This window comes from Chiloscyllium plagiosum, unplaced genomic scaffold (genome assembly GCF_037043375.1).
Source record: "Chiloscyllium plagiosum isolate Xiang-an unplaced genomic scaffold, Cpla_swu_hap1 HiC_scaffold_31, whole genome shotgun sequence".
Lineage (NCBI taxonomy): Eukaryota > Metazoa > Chordata > Chondrichthyes > Orectolobiformes > Hemiscylliidae > Chiloscyllium > Chiloscyllium plagiosum.
The window spans coordinates 50907342-50922341 of record NW_028270169.1 but is presented as its reverse complement, the minus strand read 5'-3'; the positions used below and the strand labels follow the sequence as shown (position 1 = coordinate 50922341).

General features: G+C 40.3%; 1 protein-coding gene across 3 annotated transcripts in view; it reads left to right on the top strand.

Moving 5' to 3' along the window:
* The window catches only part of LOC122564151 (AP-2 complex subunit beta), a 318942-nt gene that overhangs the window by 128119 nt on the left and 175823 nt on the right, over window positions 1-15000 (top strand). For all 3 annotated transcript variants that reach the window (XM_087977539.1, XM_087977536.1, XM_087977537.1), the window contains 2 exons: window positions 419-678; window positions 8212-8410. In XM_087977539.1, coding sequence (XP_087833665.1) covers window positions 419-678; window positions 8212-8410 — 459 coding nt within the window. The remainder of the gene's footprint in view (window positions 1-418; window positions 679-8211; window positions 8411-15000) is intronic.

The window sequence follows — 15000 nt, the reverse complement described above, 5'->3', positions numbered from 1 at the left end:
TTTTTGTGATGTTAGAGGTTATCTGTATATTTAGAAAATTGTCTTCAGTCCATGGGACTTTGTGCACGGCACACAGGTTAGTTATGGATTGCATATGTACAGCGTGTTCTGCGTTCAAGTTGCTGGCTAGCTCATCAAAGAGCTGCAGCAACCCTCAGCCTGTGAGAGTCTGAATTCTTGTAGTTCCAGGTGGTGATATATCAGGTCTTTTTAAAATTCATTTCAGTGGAAGAGAATATTCAAATGACATTCGTGGATTTTGCTGAGTATTTGCAATCAGTATTACGGTGCGTTAAAAAGACATGATTTTATTTTCTGGTGAGTTCCAATAATTGAATCAAGAATAAACTGGACTGATGTGCTACCTGGCAAAAGCTATAGAAATGCTAATATTTCTTTCCTTTCTGTATGTCTCTAGGATTCTGATAATCCTGATCTCCGTGACCGTGGTTATATATACTGGCGCTTGCTGTCCACTGACCCTGTGGCTGCAAAAGAAGTAGTGTTGTCTGAAAAGCCACTAATTTCTGAAGAGACTGATTTGATAGAACCGACCCTGCTGGATGAGCTCATCTGTCACATCGGGTCATTGGCATCTGTTTACCACAAACCTCCAAATGCATTTGTGGAGGGTAGCCACGGGATCCATCGCAAGCACCTGCCAATGCAACTTGGAGGGTTAGTACCAATGTGTGAAAGGCTATAATGTAAATGAATTTGACAGACATTTTGTGCTTAGTGGAAGAAGATAGACTTGATATTGAATGATATGGAAATCTCTAATCGCTGATGCCTGATGATCCACCTCATTCAGGAAAAAGAGATATGATTTTGTACTAGATAGCAACAATTTTCCCTGGAGTGCACATTAGCCTTTCATTGCACGATGTTGTTTTGCTTGGCACTCTTGTCTATAGATCATCAAAAATTACAAACCTTGGAGCAAGAAGTTTCTTTATTGGTAGGCTAATGAGGAAAATTTCCATTTGATAGAATGCTAGTATTACTGGTTTCTTAAATTCAGTGTCACAGAATTTGAGTTCAACATGAGTGAGCACTGTGATATTAAGCAAGTGCAGATGACCTCCTCAAACCTGAGGCCTACAAACGCAAAATTCTGAGACCCCGAACTGGCAACCTGGTGTGCCCAAAGCATATGTTAACTTGTTGTTTCAGCTGCAGCTTGATCTGATGCAGTAGTGCAAATGAGTTTAGAGGAATTGGTTTTACGTCTTTCTCACCCTGCTTGCTAATCACTGCGTTAGCAGAGCATGATGCCTTCATGGAGATTTATTACTTGAATGAATAATTCACCTTGGGACAATATAATGTTTTGGCAACAGGCCACAACCTGTTAATAAAGACATGTTGGGACTCAAAGCTTGAAAAAGTGAAGATTGTTTGGTTCAATGTGCCTGTTTTTCAGTAGTTGGTACCAATTTGTAAGGGTGTAGTTTTGTCCAGCTTGTTTAATGACTTGATTGAGGTGAGCCAGGTGAACATTCTATGGTATTAACCTTACCAAGCTAGCAAGAGCTTTGGTTTGCAGCAAGGTTAGAAATACTGTTAGAAAATTCTGTTTATATTTAACTGTCAGTGCTTGGTTAATTTCACCAAGTAAAAGTAACCAAGCATTGACAGTTAAATGTAAACAGAATTTTGTCTCAGAAATTCATCATGTGAAACTTATTCTACTCCTTTTCAACACATTGGCCAAAACTGCATGAACTGCTTTTGATTGGCATCTGTTTTTTAATTGATAAGATTTTCTAATCCTTCCTGAGCCAAACAGTTTTCTGCGCAGTCTTGGTTCAAGTTCTTTCTTTGGCACTTTTAATGAAAAAAGATGAATTAAATTTTTTTTTTAACAGTCTGACTGCTAGAATTATGTTCACTATTTTTGACGACAAGGCAAAATGATTTGTGACTAATGCTCAGAATCAGATTGGCCTTTACTTTAATGTGTCAAATATAAAATTCAGCAATATTATTTTGTCCATTGAAAATCATTTCTCCCCCACACTGTACAGTCTGTGCCACCAGGGGATTTAATAGAACATATTTCATTTCCCTAGCTACAATCCTCCATGTTTCTCAGTGTCCCCTGTCCCCAAAAGTGGAGGTAAGTTATAGTTGACCTTTTGTAAGGAGTGGACTGAATTACCTTGTAGCTTTCCATGCAACGTTTACTCCCAACCAGACAGCATTATAAGGTCTGGTTGATAATTCCTCTCATCAATTTCTTTCAAGTCACCCACCCTTAGTATATACAATTTCCAAAGTTCCTGCACTGTAGTGACTAATTCTGAAGAGGAGATCCTTCTCCTAGGTACCTTTCATAAGGAAGTTGTTTTTGTGCAGTGCTTTCGAGTTTCTTTGTCTCCTTTGTAGACACTATAGTTTAATGATATCTCGATTTCTCATACAGCCTTATATTCTCATTAGTTCTCATCCAGTGAAAACCCTCACCTTGTTTTTCCCTTACAGTTTCAGTACTTTAAAACAGAAGCTTGATTTTTCTTCCCAATTTACCTTGCATCTTTTCTTCTTGGTCTTGTTAGTCTCTGCATAATGGGAAGTGATTCTCTCACTTGATTTCCCAATTTAAGCAAAATTGAAGTGACACTGAGTGTTAAGTTGTGAGTCATAACATTTTGACAGTCTGATCAATTTGAGAGGAGTGTGTTTAATTCTCACGGTTTAGAATTGCTTGAACATTTAAAATTTATAGATACCAGCTATGCCAGCACAAGTCAAACAACTTCAAATTATTAGTGGTCATGTTTAAATCAATAAAATCATAGAATCCCTACAGTGTGCAAGCATACCATTTGGCCCATTGAGTCCACACTGATCCTCCGTAAAGCATTCCACACAGACCACCCCACCATGTCCCTGTAACCCTGGATTTCCATGGCTAATCCTGCAGATGCACTGTGGGCAATTTAGCATGGCCAATCCACCAAACTGCCCATCTTTGAACTGTGGGAGTAAACTGGAGCTCCCGAAGGAAACCCACACCCCGACACAGAATGAGTGTGCAAATGCCACATAGACAGTCGCCCGAGGATAGAATTGAACCCTGGTCTCTGGTACTGAGGCGAAAGTGAGGACTGCAGATGCTGGAGATCAGAGCTGAAAATGTGTTGCTGGAAAAGCGCAGCAGGTCAGGCAGCATCCAGGGAACAGGAGAATCGACGTTTCGGGCATAAGCTTGCCCGAAACGTCGATTCTCCTGTTCCCTGGATGCTGCCTGACCTGCTGCGCTTTTCCAGCAACACATTTTCAGCTCTGGTACTGAGGCAGCAGTGCTAACTAATGAGCAACCGTGCTGCCCAAATATAGACATAATTTATAATAGAAGTTGTTTATATTTTTACTTTTAACCACTAATGGATGAAAGCCACTAGATAAACACATTTTGTCAATGAGCTGAGGCTTAGTGTAGGTTGTGTAGCACCCTCTGTTCTAAATTCTTTATTTCCTTTTTTGTAAATGTTTATTTCTGTACCTTACTGCAATTCTATCCCAGAATATTAGTCATTGTTCGTGTTGAGGTAATGGAATGAACATATTCACCACTGGAATCTGTTTCCTCTTGTATCTTAAACCTTCTGTTCTCTGTGCTGTAATGACAAACAAAGCAAGTTTAATATTTTTTAATTCTGGACCAGCATAATTGAACTGACAATATGACTTCGCTGTTTGAATCTCCAAAGAAGTATTTAACTTTCAGTAAATTCTGGAAAGGTTGAATGTTTTTTGTAATGACCAATTGCATATTGTAAACAATATTTCCAGTTCAAGAATATTGTATCTTCACACAGACTCCTCCAGACACTCAATCAATGCATCTCCCTGCCACTTAAAAATCAGAATAAAAGTCTATGATGGACTTTTCATTAAAGTTTTAGTCATAAGAACATGAGAAATAGGAGCATTGGTAGACCATACAACTCCTCAGATCCAGGACATTTTAAAGACACAGCAAATCAGTGAACCGAAGATAAATCTGAAGAGGTGTGCTTTGAGTTCATTATGAAAAAAGGGGGATTGACTTCACTGGTCTTGCATTTTCCACAAGGCCCGCTCACTCTGTTCATCAATGGATCTGAGGCTGGAACCAGTGAGGGACAGTCCAAAGGCTCCAGTGTAAACAGACAAGGGTACAGTTTTAAACAGGTTATAGACTCACTCTGTTGCTGACCAAAATATTTGAGCTAATGTAGAATTCAGATGTGTTGTGCTTTCCCAGGTAATCTTTTGCTATGAGATTGCTAATAAACTCTGCCCTATTGATTATTGTGCAATCTAAAAAAGGTTTACTCCATTTGGAAACTGTCACAAACGTTTTTACCAAATTTAATTTGTGCTTCCCTTTCACAAATTTGATTGGCCTAGTCCGCATGAAGGTTAACGTATCCTAAAACTCTGAAGTTGCCTTTGTTACAAGCTCAAGTCATTCCTTAAATAATTGGACAGACCATCAGCTATTAGTGTATCTATAAGCTATTCTTTTTCTGACCCTTGCTCTTCCCAAAGTCTATCATATTGATTCAACTTCCTCAACTTCTGAGCCAAGATCCTTTCTCACTATCAAGGCAATGCTCTTTGTTTCCATTCTGTCAGTTTTTTCAAAGTGCTAAGTACTTTTGTATAATAAATTTTCCAATCTTGATCACCTTATAATAATGTCTTTAATGGTGATTAGATCTAAATTAGATTTCAAATTTTCTCCCACTGCCCTGATTTCGAGACTTGAAAGTTTTCGTGGCTCCTTGTTGAGAAATGCAAGATTTGGGGAAGCGGGTGGGGGATTTTTGTAATCACTGTGTCTAGAGGCCTGTTATAATTTGATCAGAGCTTCATGACAACTCCAAACATTCAGCTTGGGATCCTGACTCCCACTTTGGAAAGACCTGATCTAAATCATTTATGCCTCTGTGCCATGAGAGACATAGAGATGTACAGCCTGGTCCATGTCGTCCATGCCGATCAGATATCCCAAATTAATTTAGTCTCATTTGCCAGCAGTTGGCCCATATCCCTCTAAATCCTTCCTATTCATGTACACATCCAGATGCCTTTTAAATGTTGTAATTGTACCAGCCTCTACCACTGCCTCTGGCAGCTCATTCCATACGCGAACCATCCTTTGTAAATCTTTCCCCCTACCTGAAACTTATGCCCTCTAGTTCTGGACGCTTTGCCCCACCCCCCCAACCCACCTCCTCCACCCCTGATTCCTGAAGAAGGGCTTATGCCCAAAACGACGATTCTCCTGCTCCTCAGATGCTGTCTGGCATCACATTTTTCAACTACCCCACCCCCAACCTATCTCCCCCACCCCACCCCACCCCACCCCACAGGGAAGAGACTTTGTCTATTTATCCCATCCATGCTCCTCATGATTTTATAACCCTCTATAAGGTCATCCCTCAGCCACCCAAACTCCAGGGAAAACAGCCCCAGCCTATTCAGCCACTCTCTAACAGTTCACTATCTTTTTATATGTGAAGCATTTGTAATAAAGAGCCTATAATTTTATTCAAATGGATGTTATTTGCTCCAGCAGTGTTCCCATTTAAGTTTGTCCAGACCTGTCCAAATCTGCTTTTCTTCACACGTAATTTGGAGATGTTGGTGTTGCACTGGGGTGTACAAAGTTAAAAATCACACAACACCAGGTTATAGTCCAACAGGTTTAATTGGAAGCACTAGCTTTCGGAGCACCGCTCCTTCATCAGGTGATAATGGAGGGCACAATTCTAAGGCACAGAATTTATAGCAAAAATTTATAGTGTTGTAACTGAAAATATACATTGAAAAATACCTTGATTGTCTGTTGAGTCTTTCATCTGTTCGAATACCATGATAGTTTCACTTCTTTCATGTGTAAATCACAAAACCCTTTTTTTAAAAGTTGCATTCTCAGGTTAGCTGTAACAATGGGTGATAGCTAGACGATACGTTGAAGGTGTTAGCCCCCTATGTTCTCTGTCAATGCCATGATGCTGAGATTGATTCTAATCTGAAAAGTGAGAAAAGAGTTTTACATGAATTCATGCAGTTTTTGAGCTAAGTACAATGTAACTCTGTAAGTACAAATTCACCCCACAAAATATATGTGTGCATGTGGGTCTTTGTCTGTTTGTGTGTGTATCTGGGTTGGAGGTTGTGAGTGTGAGAGAGAGTGTAGATGTGTGTGTGTAGTGAGTGTAGAGTGTCTTAAGTCTGTGAGGGGTGCATGTGAGAGTGTGGGAGTGTGTGTGCGTGTCTGGGGTGGGGGTTTGTGAGTGTCTGAAAGAGTGTGTATGTGTGTGCATGAGTGTAGAGTGGTCTAAGTCTCTGAGAGGATGCCTGTGAGAATGTGGGGAGTGTGTGTGTCTGTAAGGGTGTGCGTGTCTATGTACACGTGTGCCAGTGTGTATGTGTGTGTATTGAAGTGTGTGTGTGTGTGTAGGAGTGTCTGTGTGTGTGTGTATATAGTGCAATGGTGGTCACCTGTAATGTGACATGGACCCAAGGTCCCGGTTGAGGCCCTCCCTATGGGTACCAAATTTAGTTATCAGCCTCTGCTCGGCCACTGTTCGCTGCTGCCTGTCCCGAAGTCCTCCTTGGAGGATGGTCACCCGAAGGCCCGAGGTCGAATGTCCTGGACCACTGAAGTATTTGAGATTTGGCGTTTGTTTAAAGGCAAGTAGTGGACGTATGGGGAAGGTCTTGGCGAGACTCTCTTTCAGACACTCACAACCCCCCACCCCAGACACTCTCACACACTCCCACACTCTCATGTGCACCCCTCACAGACTTAAGACACACTCACTCACACACACACATTCTCTCTCTCTCTCACACACTCTGTCTCTCACACTCTCTCTCTCACACTCTCTCTCTCACACTCTCAACCCCCAATCCAGATAGACGCACACACACAAACAGGCAAAGACCCACATGCACGCATATATTTTGTGGGATGAATTTGTATTTGCAGAGTTACATTGTACTTTGCTCAAAAACTGCATGAATTCATGTAAAACTCTTCTCTCACTTTTCAGATTAGAATCAGTCTAAACATCATGGCATAGACAGAGAAAACAGGGGGCTAACACTTTCAACATATTGTCTATCTAACACTCATTGTTACAGCTAACCTGAGAATGCAACTTTTTAAAAAAAAGGGTTTTGTGATTTACCCATGAAAGAAGTGAAACTATCATGGTATTCGAACAGATGAAAGGCTCAACAGATAATCAAGGTATTTTTCAATGTATAATTTCAGTTACATCACTGTAACTTTTTGCTATAAATTCTGTGCCTTAGAATTGTGCCCTCCACTATCACCTGATGAAGGAGCAGTGCTCCGAAAGCTAGTGTGCTTCCAATTAAACCTTTTGGACTATAACCTGGTGTTGTGTGATTTTTAACTTTCTTCACACATGCTATTCTGTCATCTTGACTTCTGCTTCTCACTTAAACTTCTAAAGCTGTCTTCACCTAAACCCTTCTTTCTTTGAAGTTATCAAAGTCATTAAAGTTTTCACTGGCGAGCAGTCTTGTCTGGAGTTGTAGTTTGTGTCTTTATTATTATCTCACTCTGTACAGTGCTGAGATGCAGGAGTGTGATTGTCAGTACCTGAGTGAAGAGGCTTGAACTGTTGCCCAGAAACACAGTTGCTGAGCATCTGTGGAAATTTCAATTTTCAACTGATTTAATAGCTGGTACAATGAGGGAGCATACTGCTGTGATGTGGATAACCGGTTGCTCTGTAAAATGTGACCAGACAGCTGATGAGTGACTGAGTTTCACTGCCTTTGATTATAATAGTAACTCATTCCATAAAAGTTTGGTCAATACCCTCAATTCACTCTCAATTTGCACTGTTACCGCTGATATGCATCTGTTTCACTGTTGGCTTTTGTACATTTTCATTAACATCTATAACTTATAAGCACCACCGTCTGTAGTATATCTAAAGATAAGGCAAACTGCAATTGTTGGAGGGTCTGTATCTCAAATGCCTAAATGTTATCCAAATGACCATCATTTTCCAAACCATATGTACAGATATATGATAAGTGAATCAGTGACGGATGCATTGCATTCTACTGTCAATTATTTCGCAAATGTCTGCTAGTGCTCCTCATTTGAAATTATTCCTTGTACTTTATAGGCACCAATCTTTAATGCTACATTTCTCTCTCCTTTAGAATTGAGCCTGATAGTCCAGTTGGGCCAGCCCCTGCAGCAAACTTGACTTTGGAGCAACAGCCTCAAGTTATTCCATCCCAAGGTGACCTTCTGGGTGACCTGCTGAACCTTGACCTGGGTCCCCCTGTCAATGTGCCACAGATGTCTTCAATGCAGATGGGAGCTGTGGATCTTTTGGGAGGTGGATTAGACAGTCTGGTATGTGATTTGTGATTTTTTTTTTGTTTTGATTTGATCCAAATTTTGGAGAAAACAAACTCATGATCGATATGTTGAACCCTGGGCACTCATTTCACAAAGGAGCTGCAGAGCTAGTCAGTTAAATGATTGTGTCCTTTAAATATTACAAAGTGAAAAATAAGCAACATTATGTTTACTCTTGAAAAATACAGATTTTCAGTTAGAATGTTTAACATGTGAGAAAGTGATATCCTGAGACAAAATGTGTGCAGTTGAGAAACAATTAGATGCTTCCAACTCTACTGAAATTACAGTGAGGCAGATTAGTGCTGATAGTGGACAAGCCAAACACTTAAAGGAGAAGGAAAATGCAGATTTTCTTGACATTTTAAGACGTTAAGTGGTGTACATCCTTGAATAAAAGTTAGTTAAACTTGAAAGGGGGAGAAGAAAAGGCATTTCAGTCATGAGTCTTTTTCCAGTTTATGAAGATTTATGATTTTGGAAGCGTTGGGCATACCCTTGAGAATCTTACCCATGTTTTCCTGCCATTTGCCTCCCTGCATTAAGCATTGTAGCTGTTTTGAGTTCATAGAACTACAAATTCTTGCTAGGGTTAATACACTAAATACTGTAGCGCTGTGTAGAACACATTTCTGGTCATATTTTGTCAAGGCTATTGAGGTTTGAGGGATTGCACCATAGAAACACAAACCAGGAGCAGGAGTGAGCTATTTGGCTCTTTAAGCGTGCTCCACCATTCACTATCATCAGAACGGATCCTCCATCTTATTACCGTTGTCTTGCATTGTCCCATACCTCTTGTGCCTTTAAAGTCCAAAAATAATCTGTCTGTTTCTTGGATGTATTGAGTGATTTGGCTTCCACAGTCTTCTGTAGTAGGAAATTCCGCAGGCTCACTACCCTTATTGAGTATAGTAATTGTTCCTTATCTCAGTCTTAAATAATCTATCCCATATCTTGAGATTGTATCCCCTGGTTCTAGACTCCCTAGCTAGAGGAAACATTTTCCCTGCATCCAGTCTAGTTTGTATTTTATATGTTTCAATCACATCTTCTGTCATCCTTCTAAACTCTGGTGAATCGACAACACTTTACCAACACCTTCCACCTCGACCTCAAATTCACCTGGACCGTCTCAGACTCCTCCCTCCCCTTCCTAGACCTTTCCATTTCTATCTTGGGTGACCGAATCGACAATTCCTGAAGAAGGGCTTATGCCCGAAACGTCGATTCTCCTGTTCCTTGGATGCTGCCTGACCTGCTGCGCTTTTCCAGCAACACATTTTCAGCTCTGATCTCCAGCATCTGCAGTCCTCACTTTCTCCTCTAGTGAATACAAGTCCAGTTGATACAATCTTTCCACATGGGACAGTCCTGCCATCCCCAGTATTAGCCCAGTGAACCTCTATGATAGGTATATCCTTTCTTATGCAGGGATACCAAACTTGTACACAATACAGCATTGTACTGAAGGCCAATATGCCATTTCCTACCCTAATTTGTTGTACTTTCCCTGCCTACTGCCATTGACTTCTGTACAAGAACCCCCAGACCCCTTTGTACATCCTCACCTCCCATATATTACGGATTTAAATACCACTCTTCCTTTCTGCTTTTCACATCAAAGTGCATAACTTCATAGTTAGCCACATTGTGCCGCAACTGCTGTGTGTTTACACGTTCATTCAATTAAATCACCTAGCAGCCTCCTTGCATCCATCTCTCACCTCTCAGTCCCACCCAACTTCATGTCATTAGCAAACTTAGAATTATTTCATTTGATTCACTCATCAAAGCCAGTTTTTTATATATACATACATACACACACACACACACACATATATATATATATATATATAATATAAGCTGGAGCCCGAGCATTAATCCTTGCGGTGCACCACTAGACACTGCCTGGAACTCAGAAAAAGGCTCATTCATGCCCACTCTGTTTTCTGTCTGTTAGCTAATTCTCAGTCCATGCCAATATATTATCCCCATTCCATGTGCTTTAACTTTGCCCACGAACCTCTTATGAGGGACTTTATCAAAAGCCTTCTAAAAATCCAAATATACCACACTCACTGGTTCTCCCTTTTCTATTAGTTATATCCTCCCAAAGCTCCAGGAGATTTGTTAAGCATGATTTGCCTTTCGTAAACCCATGCTTGCTTTGTCCACCTCTGTTAGTGCTTTCCCTGTGTTCTGTCGTCCTGTCACTTATAATAGACTCTTGCATTTTGGGCTCTTGCGGCACAATGTTAGTGTCCCTACCAGGAGACTTAGGTTCAAGTCCCACCTGTTTCACAGGTATGTGGTAATAACTCTGAATAGAGAAAATGTAGCATCTAACACTTTCCCTACTGCTATGATGTTAGGCCAACTGGTCTGTAATTCTCAGATTTTTCTCTCCCTCTTTTATATACTGTATAGCGAGGTTACATTTGCCACTTTCCAGTCTGTAGGCACTGCTTCAGAATCGATAGAATTTTGGAACATGAACACCTATGCATCCCGTATTTCCAAGGCAACTTCCTCCAGTACTCTGGGATGCAGCATCTGCCCTAGTGATTGTGAGCCTTTAACCCCGTGAACATTCCCAGCGCCATTTTCTTATTAATACTGATTCCGCCATCTCATGAGACTGTCAGTTCCCTAATGTTTCTGTGAGGTTATTTGTGCCCTCTTTTGTGAAGACAGCATTAAAATTAGTGCTTGATTCTTCTGCCATTTCTTTGTTCATTTCTAGCCCCACATCTCCAATCTTCACAACTAATTTTAAATTTAAACAAAAAAAAAAGCAATTGCAGATGTTGGAAATCAGAAGCAAAAAATAGAAATGGCTGGAGAAACTCAGCTCTGGCAACATCTGTCGAGAGAAAGCAGAGTTGATGTTTCGGGTCCAGCGACCAGAGTTCAGAAGAAGGGTCACTGGATCTTGAAATGTTAACTGTGCTTATCTTCACAGATACTGCCTGACCTGAATTTCTCCATCCATTTCTGTAATCTTAAATTTCAGCAGAGTTGCCAGTTTAATGTATTTGTATTGTGGACCATATCTGGTTTAGTCTTTGGAACAACTCAGACAGATTTCTTTGGGTAACCAAATCTCGTTAGCTCTTCACAAGGGATTATGTTGCTTCACTTGCAGCCTACACTTGACATTCCCAAAAAAGCTGCTCTATCATGGGCTCAGTGACTGCTTGTATTCTAGTTGTTCACATTCCTATGACTGTTCCCATGAATTCTGGAACCTTCATTGCACAAGTCATCTCTCAGGTATAAGTTAATTTCTTTTCCCAACAGCAAACTTCACCACGCCACTATGTGTCCTGTCCTCTAATCTAGCTTGGTTGCAGAAATGCTTATGAATTTCCTTCAATCTTCATCATGGCTGCTGTGAACTGTTATGATGTGAAGGAGCTGGTGTTGGACAAGGGTGAACAAAGTTAAAAATCACACAGCACCAGGTTATAGTCCGACTGGTTTAATTGGAAGTACAAGCTTTCAGTGTGCTGTTCCTTTGTCAGGTGGCTGGCTGGTGTTGTGTGATTTTTAACTATGAACTGTTAGTAGCACCCGGCTTCTTCTGAGACCTCTCAGCTCCAAGGACTTTTCCTGAGTCCTGACCTAGCTGCCTACTAACTCTGATAACTTGTTCCTGAGTTCTAATAGACCATAGATATCTATCTGCTCTTGAATTCTGAGTCCCTAAATGTGTAGACTCTGCATAGTTTAGTTCTATTTGCAGTCCAGCCAAACTGTTATTTTTGCATACAGTTTACATTTCTTCCTATCTGTCATCTTCTCCAAGTAACTGTGACCCCAGAAGCACTCTTCAGTGATCCTTGAACTGTTACGGATGGCCTAATGAAAACCTTGTGACCAATCCTGCCTTTGTCCCTCGTCAATATTAAATGTAACTTTTATTTGGAGCAGTCAAATTAGCAGGGTGACTTGAATATGGTAACCCTTAACTGTCTGTTCCTGAATGTTGAATGACTCTGTGCTGGTGCAGACAGCATAAAATTGCATACACAGAAAAGTAATTGATCAAAATACCTTCATTTTCTACGTATACCTTGGGAAACTGTGGAAAAATAAGGGCTATCTTATTATGAGAGCTGACATCATAGGGCATATGTGTGTAACCAGTATGACTTCAGTGAGTACAGTATAGCACAAGTACACTGAGCAATCAGAGGTCTTGACTTTGGTATCGTAAGTTGTACCTTATTGAATTCATCAAATTTCTTCTGTGAGTCTTTTAATTTGGAGATTAGTTTAATGTCCAATTCAGTGTTGCTCCCAATAAGAACTTGCTGGAGTGACTTTTTATTTGCCCTGAAATGCTAGTTCTGATTTTGAGAGAAAAAAATAATTTCCAAGTTTGATTTGATGTGTTAGGGTAAAGTAATTCAGTCAAATAATTTTGATTTGTTAAGAGGTTTTAAATTGTTTGTAGGTAGTGTCAAAGTCTCAGTTCCAGTTTTTGTTTGGTTTCTCACATCGTCGGTAGAGGAGCTGGAGAAATTAAATTGTCCTATGATTTTGTTTTTGGTGTCTAAATGACTAATTTAAGCAAAGATATCATCTCAACCCCAGTATGTTGCTTCAGGTGTTCTTCAGGACAGTGTCCCAGGCTGAACCACCTTCAGCTGCTCCATTAATGACCTACTCTCCATCGTAAAGTTAGAAATGATGATGTCTGCGACTGACTGCACAATGTTCAATTCTATTTGCAATTCCTCACTAAAGCATTCTGAGAGTGTGTAGACAGACCTGGACAGCATTCAGGCATTTGGTGATAAGTGGCCATTCCCATCAAGAAAGTATCTAATCACTTCCTGTTGACATTGAACAGCATTATCATTGTTGAATTTCCCATCACCGTGATCCTGGGGTCAGTAATCGGTCTGAAACTCAAACGAGCCAGTCACTAAATAGCGTGGCTACAAGAGCAGATCAAGAGGCTTGGAATCCTGCAATGGATAAGTTACCTTTTTATTTGCCAAATTCTATCCTTTATATCTACAATGCAAAAGTTATGAGTGCAATAGAATGCTCTTTAATTTCACTGGCTGATTGCCACTTCACTGATGCTTATGCTCAAGGCTATCCAGGACAATACATTGCATTTTGTCCATACCCTGTGCACCACGTTTAACATTGCCACTAGTGCACTGTGGCAGCAATATGTAGCACATACAAAATGCACTGCAGCAACTCATCAAATCTCCTGCAATGGAATCTTCCAAACCCGTGATCTCTACCACCTAGAAACATAGGGCAGCAAGGAAACACTATAACCAATACGTTCTCCTCCAAGTTGCACATCATCCTGACTTGGTAAATCTCAATGTTCTGTCATTGTTGCTGGATCAAAATCATGGAGCTCCCTCCCTTGTCGCATTTTGAGCATATTTAGATGATGTGACCTACTGCAGTTTCAGGAAGCAACTCAACCACCAGCTTCTCAAGGATAGTTTTACATGAATTTGATTGGACATACAACAAAGAAACAGAGCATTTCACCTAAACAGTTCCTGCAAGTAATTCTGCTTCACTTGATTTGCCTTTCAACTTTCCTCACCTAATTCTAACATTGTAACCATCAACTCCCTTCTCCCTCACTGATAATTTTTAATCAATCTGTTCAAAGATATTGTTGCACAACTCTGGAGCAGGTGGGATGGAGTCCTAAATCTGGGCCTCCTGGATCAGAGATAGGAACACTATCACTGCACCGTAAGATTAATTGGAAGCACACTAGCCTTCAGAGCGACGCTCCTTCATCACCGAAAGCTAGTGCTTCCAGTTAAACCTGTTGGACTATAACCTGGTGTTGTGTGATTTTTAACTTTGTATATCCCAGTCCAACACCAGCATCTCCAAATCATGCACCATAAGAGCCTTTGTTGTTCTTCAAGCTTCTTCTGAATTCCTGATTGGTGACTGTCTTATGTTGACTATCTCTAGTTTACATTCATTCACGCAAGAGGAAAGTCTTTTTTTTGTTTTTTTATCCACTCTATCCAAGCCTTCCATAATTTTAAGACGTCTGTTAGGTCACCCCTCAATCTGTTACAAGACAAAAGACCTTTAACCATTTAATCATTTCCTAATGTCTAGACCCAGGTATTTCTGCAACTTCTCCAGCTCCTCTATATCTTTATGTAATATGATGACCAGAATTGCATGCCTTATTACAAGTGTGGTCAAAGCAAGATTCAGTTTTGTTTAGCTTAACTTTCCTATTTTTAAATTCTAATTTTCAGGAAATAAGACCTAGTTCTTGGGTATTTTTCCCCCCACAGATTTCCATGTGATAAGTGACTTCTGCCTATCAAATGGGCGATCTGGTATTCATAAAATTATGCTGAGCTTCATCTGTTAGGAAAAATAAATGCTAACCTTGTCAGCAACACCCATATTGTATGAAGGAATAATAAGAAAAGCATGTTTTTGCCTTTGCTGGCTTTTAATATATTGTCAAATCAAATGCCAGCACTGTGCAAGTTGGCATATAAAGAATGATCACTGAGAGACTGGTATCTGTGTAGCTGTTGGAGAAAGTGAGGACTGCA